This window comes from Vipera berus, assembly GCF_964194415.1.
Source record: "Vipera berus genome assembly, chromosome: 15".
Lineage (NCBI taxonomy): Eukaryota > Metazoa > Chordata > Lepidosauria > Squamata > Viperidae > Vipera > Vipera berus.
In genome coordinates this window covers 8,214,142-8,216,641 of record NC_138218.1, presented here as the reverse complement: position 1 = coordinate 8,216,641, position 2,500 = coordinate 8,214,142, and the positions used below count along the sequence as shown (strand labels likewise).

Here is a 2,500-nt window from a genome sequence, read left to right as displayed (position 1 = left end):
TTGTGACCTTAGGATGAGCAAAGTCAGCAGGGAAACCAGATTTCTTTAACAGCCGTGTGACTAATTTAACAACTGCCATGATCTGCTCAGCAATGGTGGTGAGGGAGGTGGTAAAATGGGGCGAAATTCCCTGAAAGAATGTCTCACTTAGTGACAAAACAACCTGGGGCTCCACTGTGGTCGTATGTTGAGGACTGCCTGTGCACCCTCTCTGGATGGGTTGGCGGTATGATGTTGGTGTCTGCTCACTCCCCCTCCCCTCTGTTTTCCAGACTAACGATGCTGCAGGGAACATGTGGAACTGGCTTTACTTCATCCCCCTCATCATCATCGGCTCCTTCTTCATGCTCAACCTGGTCCTCGGTGTCTTATCAGGGTAAGGACCCCCTTTGCTCGCTCTTCCACCCTGCATTTGTGGGCTGGGTGGGTCAGTTTCCATTCCGGGAAGAAGAGCTGAGAGAAGACAATATTAGTAGTTCAGGGTTGAACTGTGGGGACCTTGGTGCTCTCTAAGCTTGGTGGCTTTCTTGTAGATGTTTCATGACCCAACTAGGTAATATCATCAGTGCTAGAAGGGAGTGGGGTTTGTTGAGAGAGGAGGAAGAGGAGGAGGAGGAGGAGGAGGAGGAGGAGGAGGAGGAGGAGGAGGACAACGACAATGAATGTGGGGTCCTTGGTGCTCTCTGAGCTTGGTGGCTTTCTTGTAGATGTTTCATGACCCAACTAGGTAATATCATCAGTGCTAGAAGGGAGTGGGGTTTGTTGAGAGGAGGAAGAGGAGGAGGAGGAGGAGGGGAGGAGGAGGACAACGACAATGAATGTGGGGTCCTTGGTGCTCTCTGAGCTTGGTGGTTTTCGTGCAGATGTTTCATGACCCAACTAGGTAATATCATCAGTGCTAGAAGGGAGTGGGGTTTGTTGAGAGGAGGAAGAGGAGGAGGAGGGAGGAGGAGGAGGAGGAGGACAACGACAATGAATGTGAGGTCCTTGGTACTCTCTGAGCTTGGTGGCTTTCTTGTAGATGTTTCATGACCCAACTAGGTAATATCATCAGTGCTAGAAGGGAGTGGGGTTTGTTGAGAGGAGGAGGAGGAGGAGGAGAGGAGGACAACGACAATGAATGTGGGGTCCTTGGTGGCTCTCTGAGCTTGGTGGCTTTCTTGTAGATGTTTCATGACCCAACTAGGTAATATCATCAGTGCTAGAAGGGAGTGGGGTTTGTGGAGAGGAGGAAGAGGAGGAGGTGGAGGAGGAGGAGGACAACAACAATGAATGTGGGGTCATTGGTGCTCTCTGAGCTTTGGTGGCTTTCTTGTAGATGTTTCATGACCCAGCTAGGTAACATCATCAGTGCTAGAGAGAATGGGGGGGTATGGGGAGAGGAGGAGGAGGGGGAGGGGAGGGGGAAGGAGGAGGACTGTGGGGTCCTCCTTAGTGCTCTCTGGGCTTCGCTGTTTTCTTGCAGACGTTTCATGACCCAACTGGGTAACATCATCAGTGCTGAAGTCACCACTCAGGAGCGCTGAGGAGGTTTCCCTAAGTTGGGAATTCCTGCAACCGTTCTTTCTAGGTTTGGGTCTCCAGTCCCCCCAAAACATCTTTGTTGCTCTTCTCTGCACTCTTTCCAGAGTCTCAACATCTTTTTTTGTATTGGGGCAACCAACAGCTTCCTTGAATTCGCCACTGTTGAGTCTCTCCTTGATTAGTGTCCATCCGTTGCTTCTTGTCCTGCCTTCAGGTGCTTTGGAGAAGAGGTCGACCCCCCACCCTCCTCTTCTTTGGGGCAGCCCCTCAAATACTGGAATCCTGTTATCCTGTCCCTCCCCGGTCCTTCTTTTCTCTAGACTGGCCATACGCAAATCTGCAACCGTTCCTCATATCTGCCAGTCTCCGATCGCCTAGTCCTCTCTGTTGTTCTTCAAAGAGGTTGGCTTTGCAGCATCGGGCTGCCACAGAGCTCTTTTTTTAATCATATTTTTACACATTTCAGACTCTTGTCTCCCTTGCTGGGCATCGTTTTTTCTTTCTTTTTTTTTTTTTTTGCCCTGCCGCAACAATAGGTTCCATATTTAGCTTCTGGCGCAATCCATCTATCTCCCCTGACCTATTTTAGCGTCCCCCTGGAGAATTCATTTCAGCTCATCCCCCTGCCCCTTTGGGAGTGGCTGTGGGGAGAAAAAGAAAGGGAAAAGAGAGGGAAAAAGGTCGAAGAAAGAGAGCAAGTCGGATTTCTCCGAGTTTCAGAAATGGCATGGGCAGAGGAAAGAGTCCTATGCAATAATAATAATAATAATAATAATAATAATAATAATAATAATAATAATAATAATAATAATAATAATAATAATAATAATGTTGGAAGGGACCTTAGAAGGTCATCCAGTCCAACCCCCTGCTCAGGCAGGAAACCCTGTACCATTTCAGACAAATGGCTGTCCCGTCCTCTTCTTAAAAACTTGACCTTACGACCTTGACTTACGACCACAATGGTGCCTAACCA

General features: G+C 48.7%; 1 protein-coding gene across 1 annotated transcript in view; it reads left to right on the top strand.

Moving 5' to 3' along the window:
• The window catches only part of CACNA1B (calcium voltage-gated channel subunit alpha1 B), a gene marked incomplete at its 5' end in the record, with an annotated part of 132,988 nt that overhangs the window by 51,887 nt on the left and 78,601 nt on the right, over window positions 1–2,500 (top strand). Inside the window, 1 exon segment of the mRNA XM_081339488.1 lies at window positions 273–376. Within this exon segment, the coding sequence (XP_081195614.1) occupies window positions 273–376 (104 nt within the window).